At 40.1% G+C, this 13,595-nt stretch overlaps 1 protein-coding gene across 2 annotated transcripts; it reads left to right on the forward strand.

Moving 5' to 3' along the window:
- Positions 1–263: 263 nt before the first annotated feature.
- LOC108670333 (nocturnin-like) lies at positions 264–10,178 on the forward strand. 2 transcript variants are annotated; one of them, XM_047880033.1, is made up of 7 exons: positions 264–1,418; positions 5,971–6,218; positions 6,717–6,838; positions 8,364–8,570; positions 9,051–9,165; positions 9,445–9,704; positions 9,951–10,178. In XM_047880033.1, the coding sequence occupies exons 1-7, from the start codon at positions 1,210–1,212 to the stop codon at positions 10,107–10,109; spliced, it is 1,320 nt and encodes a 439-aa protein (XP_047735989.1). In that variant the 5' UTR covers positions 264–1,209; the 3' UTR covers positions 10,110–10,178. The 2 variants fall into 2 exon arrangements, with proteins under 2 accessions (XP_047735989.1, XP_018013286.1); XM_018157797.2 differs by lacking the exon at positions 264–1,418 and adding an exon at positions 4,658–4,740.
- Positions 10,179–13,595: the final 3,417 nt, after the last annotated feature.

Genomic DNA, 13,595 nt, shown 5'->3' on the forward strand with positions numbered 1-13,595 from the left:
ATATCGAAATACGGATCATTTTCGCCAAATGTATCACATTACATGGTTCGCATGAGTTACATTACGTACAAAGATCTGTACACTTATGAATATTCATAGGACAGTCTCATATTCTGAGATGCGTAGACGGTCCGCGCGCCGAGTTGGTGCGCAAGATTTTTCAAGAGGGCGGGTGGGGAGGGGGGCCCGGCACCTCAACGATGTTCGCTTCCTCGTGCAATATAAGGAAGAGAAGCTCGGAAGCTGACCAGCCATAGAGCGAGTGTCGGTGCCAGCGTCGTCGTGACGCTCTTCCATCTCTGAGAGTCTTCCTCGAGTCCCTCAACTCCGTGTCGAACGTTATAGAACTTCGTCCACAGCCGTGAACCTATAATATATAACAGTTACTCGGAAAATTGAATGCCATCATGCGAAATTATTATAAGTGTTCTTAATGGAAAGATTTATCTCCTGAACATATTAATATTTTTGCGTTTGACCTATGGGAAAACACATAAGTATAGCAAAACGATTTAATTACGTAATGAATAAAGCCTCTGAGTGAAGGGCACGATCATCAGAATTTTAACTTTTCAAGCATCTGCTCGGAAATGTGACTATTCCAATAGTCCGGGAAAACCAAAACAACCTCAAAATCCCAACCGAAAGACCTCTCTAGAACCAACAGATTTCCGATAACAGTCAGATCGAGTTCATCTTCCCAACTCGAAATTAGGACTGCCGAACGTGACGTAACAAAAGTTCAGACCAGCATGCGAACGGAAATGGTGACTAGCGCGTCTACTGTTTTATAAAGAGCTCAAGAATTTGCATCGCAATCCATAAGAAAATCATACCGTCAGCCGAGAGGACGTCAAGACAACAGAAGCCAAAAACGCAACTTAGTGAAACGCAACGGTACAAACGAGGAAACTCTAATACCTCTTCCCTAAAATATTTGTAAACTTCGTGTGGAATCGGTGATATTTGTGTTTCAACTATTGACTCAATAACTGTCTTTGGATGAAGTGAACCGTGAAATAAAAATCCCAGTATTTCTAAAACGTTAATCTTCAGACCAGACTTTAGTCCCGTAATCTTTGTAAAGTTTCTTTCATACACTGTAAAGAGGGCTCGTTTATAAAGTAACGTTATAACTCGAGTTTGTGGAAGCTCAGAAGACGAGCGAGTTTTTGTCTATTGCGACGAGTAGAAGTCTCAGGCTCAACGATGTCTCAAATGCACAAGAAGAGCGTGGAGGAGTTGATGGAATGCCTGAAGGTGGCAGAGCAACTTGCGCAGCTGTCACTCGCACCTGTAGTATCCTGCAGCAGGCGAGGAAAGAAATCCTTCCTTCAGCAGACGATCGAGTCACGTGACGACGCGAAGGCACCGACACCTTACGTTCCACCCAAGCAACTGTTACTCTATCTAGTCAGGTTAGTACAATATTCTGGTTACATTCCAGAGGGTATCGCCTGATTGACCATTTCTAAGAAGCTTATCAAGCTTTCTAAACACCATCCAAGCTTGAAACAATCTTTAAATGATTTTTTTTTATTTATACAATGTCTCTATTATATGTATAGAACCTTTAATTGTGCAGACCATTTAGGAATCATCGAGAATTTCTCACATTGTCTTTCTTTACTCATTTAGTTGGACAATTAAGCTCGAGCTTTAACAGATAATATGAGCATAAAATTCTGCTACCCGTTTATTCGCCTCATGTTAAGCCTATACTTCTCTGGGCTAAGCCTATCCGATCCGAACTTCCCTAGATGGGCGTTAGGAAAAACTGAAGTGTTAAGTAATCAGCGCACATCTGTTGAAACTGCGCATCGAAATCATATGCCTTTATGCGTACTTCTCCAACCAATAATTAAATTATAATGGATAGATATTTCTCGCCCTATAAATCAGGTAGAACATTATAATCAATGAAAATCAATGTCAGCTGAGATTCTTTTGGCATGCAAATTGGTAATAAATTTTACTCCGGGCTTGATACTATATAAAAGTGGCAATTGCTTTTTTCTTATAACTACAGTGCGTCACCTCTTATGAGAACGGAAGAATCATTTGCATCACGATTCATGTCGGATTAAATTCAGAAGCATTAATTTAACATAATATATGGCTGTTCATTACAAGTACGTCCGGAGACATTCTAATTTTTCAGTAAAGTTCGACTCGGTCAAAATGCACAATTCATCTCCCGGGCATCGCGCATTTTTGTGGAGGTTGTTGACAGAATTATCAGAAAGTGTTTTAAAGCCCCATAACGCAGTGTAACTTTTATGGGTGGAGCACACCTCCGCAACTAAAATACTATTATTCTAAGTATAATAGTGATGGTGATATGAATAAAATCACGGGATCTGACAAATTTAGAGCCACCTGCGCACTAACTGATGGAATCTAACAATAACAATCAAAATACACGAGTACGCAATCAAGTCAAAATTTCTTAATGTATGATGCTTTTCAGTTTTTAAGAGGCCTATTCAAATGCTTTTGAAATTTCACAAGGGGCTATTCATTCTGTTTAGGTAGTTAGTGTCTCTTATGATATGTTCCGCTTTAAATGCCGCCACCAGCATCCGTTCCAACTGTAAATTTCGATTACGCCGCGAAGGTCGCAGCGCTGACGCTCCGCTGTCGAAGTATCCGTGAATGTCTAACAGTACTTTAGCGCCTCGGCCTTCGGCCGCTCGCATAACGCTTGAAACACGTATAGTCACTGAAAAATGTAAAACGCTAGTGTTTTTAGATGCAGCATTAAAGGTAATCGGATTATCCTTCTCCCAGAACCTTAATTATTATTGTTACTGTAACTGCACTGCGCTGTAGATAAAGAAGAGGCAGTCCATATCAAAAGGGACAAGAAGATAAAAAGGATAAAGAAAAAAAAGATAAAGAAGGAAAATAATTCCACGAAGAAATTCATCAGGAGAGTTTGTTTTGAGGACGTTTAAATGGTATAAACTCTTTCCTTCACTGTACAATGTCCGTACTTCCTTGAGTTCTGGAGATTTGTTTAGACTAATTATTCAAATTCTAACGAAGATCAAGATTGAATTTCATCAAACTACTTTAAGGGGACCGGCTACCCTAAAATTTTCAATTTTGGCGTTTTTCGGTTTTTGTGCTCATCTGAAAGCTGGAATTCTGCTCTTTCCAATGGAGCTAGTGTTTTTAGATGCAGCATTAAAGGTAATCGGATCCTCCTTCTCCCGGGCCTTACCCTTAATTATTATTGTTACAGTAACTGCACGGCGCTGTCGATAAAGAAGAGGTAAAGGACAATAATTCCATGGAGAAATTCATCAGGAGAGTTTGTTTTGAAGACGCTTAAATGGGTTACTCTTTCCGGCACTATACAATGTCCGTACTTCCTTGGGTTCTGGAGATTTGTTTAGACTAATTATTCAAATTCTAACGAAGATCAAGATTGAATTTCCTCAAACTACTTTAAAATGAACTCAACTCTTTCATCGCATGAATCAAGCCAGCATCATATTGTTTTCCAAGTACAACATAAGCTGAACCTTGTGTGTTCAGGAAATTCAAACTCACAATTAACATTTCCGGCATCTACATTAAAATTGTAATAAATATTTCCGGACCTTGGGCTTTGTGCAAAGGCGAATGATATTAATATAACGCGTGGTAATTGATAACATATTTGCTGTTGAGGTCGTGGCATACACTGAAGAATTAAAGAATAACATTGTCGTAAATTGGCACGCTTCCTTACCAGACCTCAAACGCACAGCTTAGGTAGCACTGATACGCCCTTTAGCCGGGCCAAACTGGGTAAGAATGACCCACGCAAGGACATAACGTGCATCGCTATTTAGACAAAGGCACTCATTTCTCTAAGTGTTTGATTTCGCGGATGTGGGAACGTCCGACGGATTTAAAATCATGAGGATCGAAAGCGGAACATCACCGCTTTGCTCCCGACGTCTAGGCGAGCGGAAGCATCTCGGAAGCGTCTTCTGCCAGTGGCAAGCCGCAAGTGTGTTAAATTTACGCCGAGTGAAATCATGGCCTGAAGGACGTGACTTGACTGCAGGTATTCATTCAAGGAAATCATGGACCATAACACAAACATTTACCCCTCGTCCTGTTTCCTCTGAACCGTACAAGGTTATACGTACGTTGAGAAAAGAAAAAAGTTAACATGGAAAGGGAAATTGTTACTATAGATTTTGATGAAGTTTATTAAGGACTTGCCAAGGACAAATTTTGTCAAAACAATTCCTTAGAATATTCCACAGTGTATATTTATAGATGTTGGAAAGAAGCAAATCGTTATTATTCAAGTTTTCCTCCTCTCGCAATATCGATAACCAATCTTGCGAGAGATGATTATTATCAGTATTATTCAATCGTGATTATTATCAGTATGATAAAATGATTGTAGCCCTAACCGTAGGATTCTTTCACCACGACTGGACTTCAATCGAAGCCCCGATAATATTTATCCCCGAAGACTCAAATTTAGTTCAATTTGAGCCCACGGATATGACGAGTGTTTACTAGCGTCATCAGCTGAGAGGGGCGAGGGAGTACAAACGTTTGGGGGGCGGGGTGGCAGGGCTGAGTCTGACATTATCTGTAGACTTCGTTCAGGTAACGACTTACGGTAACGGGCACAGTCGGGCTGCAGTGTGGCATGACGTGCCAGTGAGGTTAGTGGTGATGCTGCTACAATATGCGCTCTGCTCTGTTATTACCAGCAGCAGCTTTCAGGTATCATCTTGTTCACTGCTTTGAATTATTCTTAAAATGTACATTTGCTTTTAAGTTATGAAAACAATGCAATTTGACTCCTTTCAGTTGGCAAAGAACCCCTTTGATGCGTAGAAAACCGTCGCAATCGTCTGCTATGTCGGATCAAGCCAACACAAGCACGCCGCGAGTGTCAGTGTGTCGACATTCTTAATTTCTTATTAATGTTTTTTATTCATCTAGACTTCTAGAGAGTTGCTAATTCGTTATCTTATGAATGACGTAACATGCAAAGGTCGTTGCCAAGCGTTGCTAGGGAAATTGACACGCGGTGGCGAAATCTTAATTCGCATGAATTCCAGTTTTCGCTCAAGTTTGTTGCTGTCTGCGAGCCGGACAATCGGAGGCAACGAGACCTGCATAAACTGATGAAGTCAACTTGCTAACGCGTCATCGTTCGAGGGCAAATATTGCGGTCACGTGCCAAAGTTTGCGAATCCGATGTGCGAATGACCGATTGAGTGATCTACTGATCTTACAATAAAACACACATTTTTGCGAGCATTTTAGATATTTAAATCTAACATGCTGATTTTTTTAATCAATTGTGCCCTTGGCTGCTTGGCATACCTATTTATTTGTTTTATTTTATACAAATCATTGAATTCGATGATTTATGTTTTCAATTTTTCATCATCACATGCTTGAATGTCCAGAAATGTGCCCTTGGCTTACCTATTCATTTGTTATATTTTATACAAATCATTGAATTCGATGATTTATGTTTTCAATTTAATCATCAAATGCCTGCATGGCTGTTCCAGACGGAGCAATTTCCATGTTTACAAGGCCTGTTGATTTTGTTAGTTTGAAGTACTATCATCCATGATACTGATTTGGGCCCCTTGCATTGCATACCAACTTAACATAGTTTGATAATTTATTATTGGATAGTACAACCTATAAATTGTCTTCTTAAGAACAAATTACGATTTCACTTTCATAAATTAAACCAAAGTTGCGTAAACAATGGTTCACGAGTTCATTCGAGCTCCTCGTTGCAGCCGTATCTTCATGTAATTTGTTCCGCAAACACAAATAATGTCCCGGGTGTCTAAAAGTTCTATCGGTGCTCGACAACGTACACAATTCGTTGTTATAACATCATAATGTTCTCATTAATGCGTTATTCGAGATCATGTTTTTTGTGGCTCGTCAGCGACGCTCAGAAGTTTGTTGGTTCTCTCACAGGATGGGCAGCTTCACGTCCAAGCCGCAAGTAGCAAGCAGTGCGGGGCAGGACGACAGCGTGCAGCCTCCTGTAGGAGCAAGTCACGACGAGATCCTAGAGTGGGTCAGGGGTCATCTAGTCAAGCTCCCTCCCCAGCTCCAACGACACTACAGACACACCCCTGGCCCGAGCCTCTCTAGTCTTCACACCTCAACGGCGCCTCCAGCAGCGACTTTTAGGCTCATGCAATGGAATGTTCTAGCGCAGGGTGAGTCATCGTATTGCCTATTTGAAACTTATTGTATGAGGCTAAATTGTTGCCAAATCAGAAAAACTTTACGCACACGCGCCATTAAATGTTTTCGTCAGCTTCCATGATCCAAGCCCTAATTGTGGACATGCTTCATATAGGAATGAAATTCATATCACTTTGTTCATGTTGAATCTTGGGTCCGATTAAATATTTTGTTTGACCGTACAAATTTCAAGATTTCATTAGGGGAAACGGCAATTTCTTTCTAGATCACTTGCCACCAACAGTACAATTAGATGACCATTTTTTTCTCCATTGAAAACTCGTAAATATTTGTATTATATACAGTATTTACAGAGACAAAAACAACTAAAATGTTCAATGAGGATCTAACAAATATGAATAACACTTGAAAGTTTAGCATGCACATATTAAGTGTAATTTAACATTGGGCTAATAATCCAAAGTCGTTTGTTTGAATTTATTTGGAGCTAATATGTTCTTCTGTTGCAGCTCTAGGAGCCCACGCCGACAACTTCGTGATGTGCCCGAAAGAAGCTCTATGTTGGGACACGCGGCGCTTCAGGATACTTGAGGAGATCTTGGTACATCAGCCAGACATTGTCTGCCTCCAGGTCAGTGGTACAGCCAGACATTGTCTGCCTCCAGGTCAGTAACACGGCCTGATATTGTCTGCCTCCAGGTCAGTGACACGGCCTGACATTGTCTGCCTCCAGGTCAGTAACACGGCCTGATATTGTCTGCCTCCAGGTCAGTGACAGGGCCTGACATTGTCTGCCTCCATGTCCGTGACACGGCCTGATATAGTCTGCCTTCAGGTCAGTAACACGGCCTGACATTGTCTGCCTCCATGTCCGTGACACGGCCTGATATTGTCTGCCTCCAGGTCAGTAACACGGCCTGATATTGTCTGCCTCCAGGTCAGTGACACGGCCTGACANTGTCTGCCTCCAGGTCAGTGGTACGGCCTGACACTGTCTGCCTCCAGGTCAGTGGTACGGCCTGACACTGTCTGCCTCCAGGTCAGTGGTATGGCCTGACACTGTCTGCCTCCAGGGGCCGCATTATCAAAACTTCGTAACTTTTTGTACTTCCGACAAAAAAGTTACGTGTTACGTAAGTATACCCTAATTTTGGCACTATCAAGACATTCGTACGTAAGACATAGCTAAAAGCGTACTATCAAAACCATATGGCCAACTGACCAATCAGAGGCTTTGGATTTGTTTACATTCTGTGAACTTCGATGGCGGGAATCGATGCCTTTGATGGTATCGACTATCTAATGCTGTCTGTCGGTATTGCTCCTTGTTGGCCCAAAAAAGCCGTTCTAAAATAGTTGTGAACTCTTTTTAGTTAACAGCGTGAGTTGAAGAAGAAATCTGTGTACGGAGCTAAAAATTATGGTTGGCAAAGATATAAAGTACCGACTAGAAGGAATGAATGAATGAAAAAAATTTTGAAAAAATGAATTGAATTTTTTTCCAATAACACTGCTTAGCACGATCACATATTTTGATCGTGCAAATGTTGCACGATCAAGTAATGGAGCCATCACAATTAGAGCCATCATTCTATGCGTGTATAATCCGCGCTGTCTGATTATTGACAAAATTCTATCACAAATCACGGTGTTGCTACTTGCTAGTAAATCAATAGTTTCCTATTGCTTCAGCAGACACTCTAAACTTGTGTGGAACTCCACTTACATCTCCGAGCAGGCGTACAGTTACGTTACGTAGGTTCCCGCGCCAATGTTTTGATAATACCACCTCTAGAGTTACGTCATCAAGTCAGCACTTACGCCTCTCGTAAGTCGATTTTGCGTTCTTACGAACTTTTGATAATACTGCCCCAGGTCAGTAGTACAGCCTGACATTGTCTGCCTCCAGGTCATTCCCTTGTTAATATTATTCAACAGTTCTACCAATTAACTTTTATATCTCCATTTTATAACTGCAGTTCTCCTTCTCACAGCTAACTAGACTCAATTGGAAAATCATTTTACGAAATAATTTTCATTCGAAGCTCAAACTTAAACAGTGCGTTTATAATAAACGAAAGGATTCATCCATGGCGACCATTTTTCACCCTATATTTTAACTCGAATAAAAGCGTGAATTACATTTCTGTTTACAGGAGGTGGATCACTTTTCACTTTTGGAGCGCGTTTTAGGATCCCAAGGCTATGAGGGCTTTTTCGTCCCCAAGCCAGACTCGCCATGCATTTACGTCCCAGAGAACAGCGGGCCTGACGGCTGTGCCTTGTTCTATCGTACCGCGAAATTTAAATTGATTGAGCAGCACTCCAGAATCCTAGAAGTTTGGCGCGTCCAGAGCAACCAAGTGAGTTCTCATTCTTTATTGTAATTGGAGATTTAAATCAAAATGAGTTACATCGGGATTACACTGTCTCCAATGTAAAGTCTCATTGCATATGATCAAAAACAGCGAAAGTACGAGCAAGAGATGCAGCGAATGTCATCACATTATGCTCATGCTTAATTCTTAATCCAAGTCCAATTTAAAAATATTCGAAATTTTACCGGACTACCTTATTGGTGCGAATTATTTTTGACATTCTGCTATGCTTCATGTAAACTTATTTGCTTCCGACATGATTCCATCCCCCCAAATTCGACCTGTTCGACTGAATCAGACTAACAACAATTTTTTAAATAATTGCTTGAATATTGATGTTGCAGATTCATTTCAACGTCATCTAATGACTGGATTTAGCTCTTTTATTGTCGACACCAATAAGGATAATGATTAGGCTTAGTTGGCAAAAAACTTCATGATTTAGTTACTGATTTTGTCGCACAGGTGGCGCTACTCGTAACGCTGCGGGAACGTCAAAGCCAGCGGGAGTTCACGGTCCTCACGACGCACCTTAAAGCCAAGCAAGGCGCTCTCCTCGCTAGCCTCCGAAACGAGCAAGGTTCGAAACTTTAATTTCAAGTTCTTATTAGGAGCTGTTTTGCGAAATAATTTCATATTTCACTTATTAGTAAATTTGTTCGCATCTTCCATCCAAAATTGATTAATTCTCAATCAAATATCTCAAAAGTTTGGTTAAACAAATATAATTTGCAGGAGTTGCAAACAACCTGACCAATTATTTTAAATTTAATTCCAAATAACACTGGCGCTTTAGAAGTTTGATACTATGTACATCATACCGATCATTATAACGATGTTACGTTTCTAATGAACACAGGAAAAGATCTTCTAGAGTTCCTAGAGCAGCACCGTGGGGGGCGGCCAGCGGTCCTCTGCGGGGACCTTAACGCCGAGCCCAGCGAGCCCGTGTACGCCACCCTCACGCAGGCCCCTTCCCTTGCTCTGTCCTCGGCGTACGCAACCGTAAACAATGGCGAAGAACCTCCTTATTCTACTTGGAAGATTCGCGGCAATGGGGAGTCTAAGCACAACATTGACTACGTCCTCTATACCAGCGAAGGCTCCAGTGTACTTCAAGTATGTATCCATCGGAACAAGTTGCCGTAGTTTGAAGAATATTGACGATGACTCGATCGCCTGATGAGTCATCCCACCGTTGCCAATTCCTTGTGGCCTCACAAGTACAATATTGCCCTCACAATTGATTTGTATTGAGCTTATTTGAGCCTATATTTTTATGTATTGAGCTTATTTAAGCCTATTTTCGATTTAATTGAGCGTATTTCAATCAAAGAATAAATTAAAGCTTTCAAACTTGAACAGGTTTTGGGTTCTCTGGACCATCCCAGCGAGGAAGCACTTGGTCCAGGAAGGGCTCCGTCTTTAGCCTATCCATCTGACCATTTTTCGCTGGTGTGCGACTTCGCCCTCCCAGAACTTTCCGACGACGCCCAGGAAGAGAGAAATCACCGAAGTCGGTGATCCCAAGTGTCTATTCATATTTAAATAAGCCTGGTTATACCTTGAATTACGATACTAAAAAAAAACAAAGCGACCGTCCCATTTACCTTCGAGTTTTATCTTAGGCTTTTTGGGCAGTTAAACAAAAACGCCGAATGACTCGAGCACTTCGTTCGTTGTTGTAAAGTGTTTACACTACTTAGTAATTTTAATCGGGCTGTGCTGTAACAAAGTCATTTTGGGCATTTGTATTAATTTATTTAAATAGAGGACTTACAAGGAAATCAAAATGTGCTCACCCTTTGCCGTGGTTTATACAAATTCGTAAGAATCTCGCTAGCAGTCGCTCTCTGCTTCGAGAATAGAGACGCCTTCTAATCGTGTAGGGGTATTACTATATGTTTTTATTTGTCTTTGTTATAGACCATTCAGATACTGATCCGATTTCATTCGGATGCGTCAGGCAGCGTTTAATTTTTGACAAGTTTCTTTTAGCTGAATTCTCAACTACGCTGCATTCAGTAAGATAGCCAGCTTATCGGATTACGGCAATGGATGATTTGCCGCGTGAAAATGAACATCGTGTTGATATTCAAGGCGATATTAATGAATGAGCACAATTTTTCCGTAATGAGGTGTTTATAATTCTCACTGGTCTCATTACCTACCACGATCGTCGATCACATTAAATTTGCATATGCGTGTTAAAAATTGCCGATTTTTTTACGCTTAATTTCAACAATTGATCGAATTTCCGTCTCTTTCTCGAGCTCCTTTGTGATTATTTCTTCTCGAGCTATGTGATTAATTATGTATATAAAAAAATTGCGAGAAACTACTTCCAAAGCGAGAAACTTTAAATTATTTTCCGAATTTAATTTATTCTCTATCATCTTAATCTTAAAATTAAATAATCTCCATCACTTGACTCATAATATGTGGCTCCTGTAAATTGTCGAATACCTCTTATATATATCAGAGAATTCCTATAAGTTATATTATTCTGTGTTCCCTTCGTGATGTGCGTTTCAACGAAATATTTTATAAATAATTGTATATTTAGGCCGTATTACAATATTTCTGTAAATATATGAAATGAGATAATAAATATTTTTTTATCACTTCAAATTAAGAGACGGTTACATTTTGCAATATCTTGATTCTCTAGGAAAGCTTCGTGATTTATCATTTATGGCGCTTAATGTTCCAAGTAGTTGCGAGAGAGTTCAATGATTGTGAGAAATTCATTGATTTTTTAGAAAACAAATCATGGTCCTGAAAATAGCCTTTTTAAAATGTTCAATCAATCACTAATTGACTTGTGATAAAATTATTTTCATCGATATTTGACGCAAGTTTTCGAACCCCCTCCCCCGGATTCCTTGCCACCGAACGGTGCTGCCAGACCCCATGGTTTGCTGCCGACAAAAATTTACTCCCAGTTTGGCCGGTGCGCTCAGAGAAGACTTCGCCTGCCCTTGAACGTGACTCTAAACTCGAGACAAGTTTGTGATTACGTTTTCACGAGACGCTGGTAAGGCCAAATCTCGTCGAGCCAACACATTAGTCTCGCTGTAACTTATGTCAGAATATAAATATTTTAGTTCGCTGACCAATTATCCCTATTTTGTGATCTCTTCATACTCAAAGAAATACCACAACCAAATACCATCGTCGCAGAGGCGGATTGACTCGGTGTGTGATTAACTCGACGTCTCTCATTCGACAAACTAAACTGGAAATAAAACAGAACGCTTGCAAACGTTACAGTTCGTCTATTTACAATTGTTGAATAACCCGACCGATATTATTACACTCCCCTCGTAGAGTGAAATAATATCAAATATATATTAACCGTCCACACGCAACGTTTTGTCTGCAACGATTAGAACTGCGCAGACAAATCGTTGTGTAAAACTGAGCGAGTGGACCGGGCTTAAGAGCAATCAAGAGAAAACTCAGCAGTGTGAGCTGCAACGTCCAGACATTGCGGGGAAACTTGTCCAGAACTGTCATGATCGACAACAGCGACCGACACCATTACGAAGGTTCTGGCACTTTAGAGGCTATAATTTCGTGGCGGAATTTTTTTTAAGCTTTTCGGTCTAAGCTTCTTTCTCAACTTCCATCTTTCACTTATAAAATTGGGCAAGCAAAGCGTTTTAGAAAATGTTCCTGCATGAATTTGTAAAGAAATTAGTAACTCCTTTATTCTTGCTCATAATGATAATGCAAAGCGTAGCATATGAAAATTTGCATTATCATACATCATAAAATGGATAACTGGCTGGCAAATGACATGAAATCGCAATTCCTTTTTCGTAAGAAAAAAATTTTCGATATATTCTACCTCTAAGTTCTGAAACCTTAATTGTGGATCTCTAGCCATTTGTTGGCTAGATCCAGCAAATTTAGCCAAATATTAATTTCATACATTAATGCTTGGGGAAATATCAGATAACACCACTCCTCTGCATTAGGTGGTTTATTCATTCTGAATACGATACACTATAGTATAAACGTTCTTCATTTTTCAAAGTTATTCAAGCTCAAAGTCGGTTTAAAAATTCGGTAAATCAGTTAGACAACATCTAGCATTGATCTACGCTTTGTTCAATTTCTGTTCCATGGATGTGAAACGCTCGATACGAGGCGAGACTAGAATAAGTCTGCGTACCGAAACGCCCTCTTTAAAGCTCAGTGCCGAGCGTCGTTGTGTGTGGTGAGGATGTGGTGTTCCGTGCTCAAGACTGAAGCAAATCGCGTGGTTACTACCAACTTGCTTCGCTGTGCGGAGTAGCAATACGTATTATGCTCCCGATCATAAGTTAGGCCTACAATTTGTTCTAGTAGCAAAATGTATTCTAGTTAGCAAGCAAATAAAGTTTTTTTTGGTGATGAATAGCTTTTTAATTTGAGATTGAACCTTATCGTTACATCCAAAGTGACAGTGGTCGCTGTCAAGTTATAGGTAACTAACAAGTTTGACGAACATTCCTCAGTAGTTAGAGAAACGCGTACTGTTTCTTAAAATGGAAACTTTCAGTTAATAGGATTATCATAGTTATGCGATTCGCAAACAATGCTGACATTATATATCTATTTAAATTATAGATATAACGTATCTATAGAAATTAACATGAAAATTTGTTTCAATGAAGGGAAATTTGTGTTCATACTGATTACAGAAATAAGTTAAGGAATAATCGGACTTTTCATGGGACAGGAAGAATAAAATTTCTGTTCTATACACAAATTTCTGGATCACTGCATGTCGTGGGCTCGGATTTGACTATTATAATATAATCGATTGGTACCTAATTTTCTCAGCCGTAGCCTATTTTTTTGTCACTTGTGTCTTCTATTCACGGTGAGTCGGTGACCTACCTTAAAAATGCGTAAAAATTATTAGAATTGTAAAGATCTAAGTTCTAACAACGACAGTGTTTCGCGGGTCAGGTTTTATTTATAGCACCTTATTTTGCCCGCTCTAATAAACCTAATATT

This window comes from Hyalella azteca, unplaced genomic scaffold (genome assembly GCF_000764305.2).
Source record: "Hyalella azteca isolate HAZT.00-mixed unplaced genomic scaffold, Hazt_2.0.2 contig4492, whole genome shotgun sequence".
Classification (NCBI taxonomy): Eukaryota; Metazoa; Arthropoda; class Malacostraca; order Amphipoda; family Hyalellidae; genus Hyalella; species Hyalella azteca.

Coding starts and splice junctions, on each gene's coding strand:
- LOC108670333 (XM_047880033.1), top strand. CDS start 1,210: ATGTCTCAAATGCACAAGAAGAGCGTGGAGGAGTTGATGGAATGCCTG. Junction 6,219..6,716: donor ATGGAATGTTCTAGCGCAGG/GTGAGTCATCGT, acceptor CTTCTGTTGCAG/CTCTAGGAGCCCACGCCGAC. Junction 8,571..9,050: donor GGCGCGTCCAGAGCAACCAA/GTGAGTTCTCAT, acceptor TTTGTCGCACAG/GTGGCGCTACTCGTAACGCT.